The sequence below is a fragment of the Buceros rhinoceros genome, unplaced genomic scaffold (assembly GCF_000710305.1).
Source record: "Buceros rhinoceros silvestris isolate BGI_N320 unplaced genomic scaffold, ASM71030v1 scaffold5335, whole genome shotgun sequence".
Classification (NCBI taxonomy): Eukaryota; Metazoa; Chordata; class Aves; order Bucerotiformes; family Bucerotidae; genus Buceros; species Buceros rhinoceros.
In genome coordinates, this window is record NW_010413283.1 from 1 (window position 1) to 1,466 (window position 1,466).

The 1,466-nt window shown below is 59.4% G+C and overlaps 1 protein-coding gene across 1 annotated transcript in view; it reads left to right on the forward strand.

Moving 5' to 3' along the window:
- Positions 1 to 248: 248 nt before the first annotated feature.
- Positions 249 to 1,466, forward strand: part of LOC104493893 — a gene marked incomplete at its 5' end in the record, with an annotated part of 1,410 nt that continues 192 nt past the window's right edge. The window contains 2 exons of the mRNA XM_010136658.1: positions 249 to 403; positions 863 to 1,455. Of these exons, the coding sequence (XP_010134960.1) occupies positions 249 to 403; positions 863 to 1,455 (748 nt within the window). The remainder of the gene's footprint in view (positions 404 to 862; positions 1,456 to 1,466) is intronic.

Consider the following 1,466-nt stretch of genomic DNA (forward strand, 5'->3'; position numbering starts at 1 on the left):
GCAGCCCCGTGTCAGCAGGCTGGGGTCACCCTGCTCTGGAAGGGAGGAACAGATTTGGGCTCCTGGCTTGGCTGGTGCCGCCTGCTTTGCCTGCACCAACTGGGAGAGCTTGGATGCTGGGGCAGAGCCGCGGCAGCACCCCTTGGTGCTGGGTCCACTTCCTGTCCGAGTTCAGCGTCCTTGAGGAAAAGCAAAGCTCTTTTAGGTCTCCTGATTAGTGCAGTAAGTTTTGGTTTTCCCCCTGACAGGCACTCAGATGGAAAAAACCACCCCTGTCACTACCCCTGCGCCCAGAGACACTTCCCCATCGCGTGACACTGCCCTGAAGGCTCTTGTGGAAGAGGAAGAACCACCCGTGGGGGAGGTGGCCAGCAGCACCCCCTCCATGCTGGTGAGGCAGAAAGTAGGTGACCTCTCTCATTGCCACTTGCTTTTCATTCAGGTCCTTGCGAACTCCCCCTGCTTGGGAGATTTTCTGCTGCCATGTAAGATTTTGAGCTGGTGGTGAGTTTATTCAGGGCTTTTTTCCCCATCTGGACGCGGTATTTTGTAGCATGGAAGAAGGGAGCCATGGTTTGTCGGGCTTTAGCTCCTTATTTCTCCTTCTTGACTTGCCACTCAGTCTCCTGCCTTCCAGGTGCCTCTTTCCACCCCTCTCCTTGTTGCTTATCTCCCCTTCTTTCCTCCCTGAATCCCAAAGGCCCCTGGAGACCCAACCCCTCCCTGCCCCACTCACTCTTGCTGTCGGTGGCTGGAGATGTGGTTGAGTGCTGAAGTGGCCTTGTTGTGTGATGTGGGTGCCTGAGACCAGGCCCCAGCGGTGCTCCCTGTGGCCCCCAGAACCTCTTCTTGTCTTTCAAAGGTGCCCCTGGCCTCAGCAGACCCTCTCCCAGCTGCAGGAAGCTTTGAAGGCAGATCTGAGAAGACATCATCACGGCAGAGCTCTGCCACCAGCATCTGGGTGTCTTGCAGCAAGGAGGAGAGGGATGTGGAGCTCAGCAAGCCGGGCATCCTCCACTCCATCACTGGGGAGAGCCTGGAGGCGGCCGGCAGAGGCCCGAGCTCTTGTGAGCCCCACAGCCCCTATTCCAGGGCGTCTGAGAGCCTCAGCTTCAGCAGCGACCCGCTCCTGGTGAGCACAGACAGCTCGAGCTCAGGACAAGCGCTCTCCAGAACCGCCTCAAGATGCCCGGCCCCAGCAGCTTGTGAAGATCCCGGGGGAGAGGAGGCAGCTGGAGCGAGCTGGGGCAGCACCTCTGTGAGCACCCACGAGGTCCGTGTGGACCATTACCCCAGCGCCCAGCTCGGGGCAGGCTGCGACCTCCGAGATGGAGCTGAATCCCTTGGAAACCCTCTGGTTTTGGACTCGGATTGGGTCCGTGACACTGCAGCTGCCTTGTCTCAGGCCACAGTGCCCCCAGGGGACAGCAACGGATCTTCGCTACCATACCTCCTTCCAGCCGTGG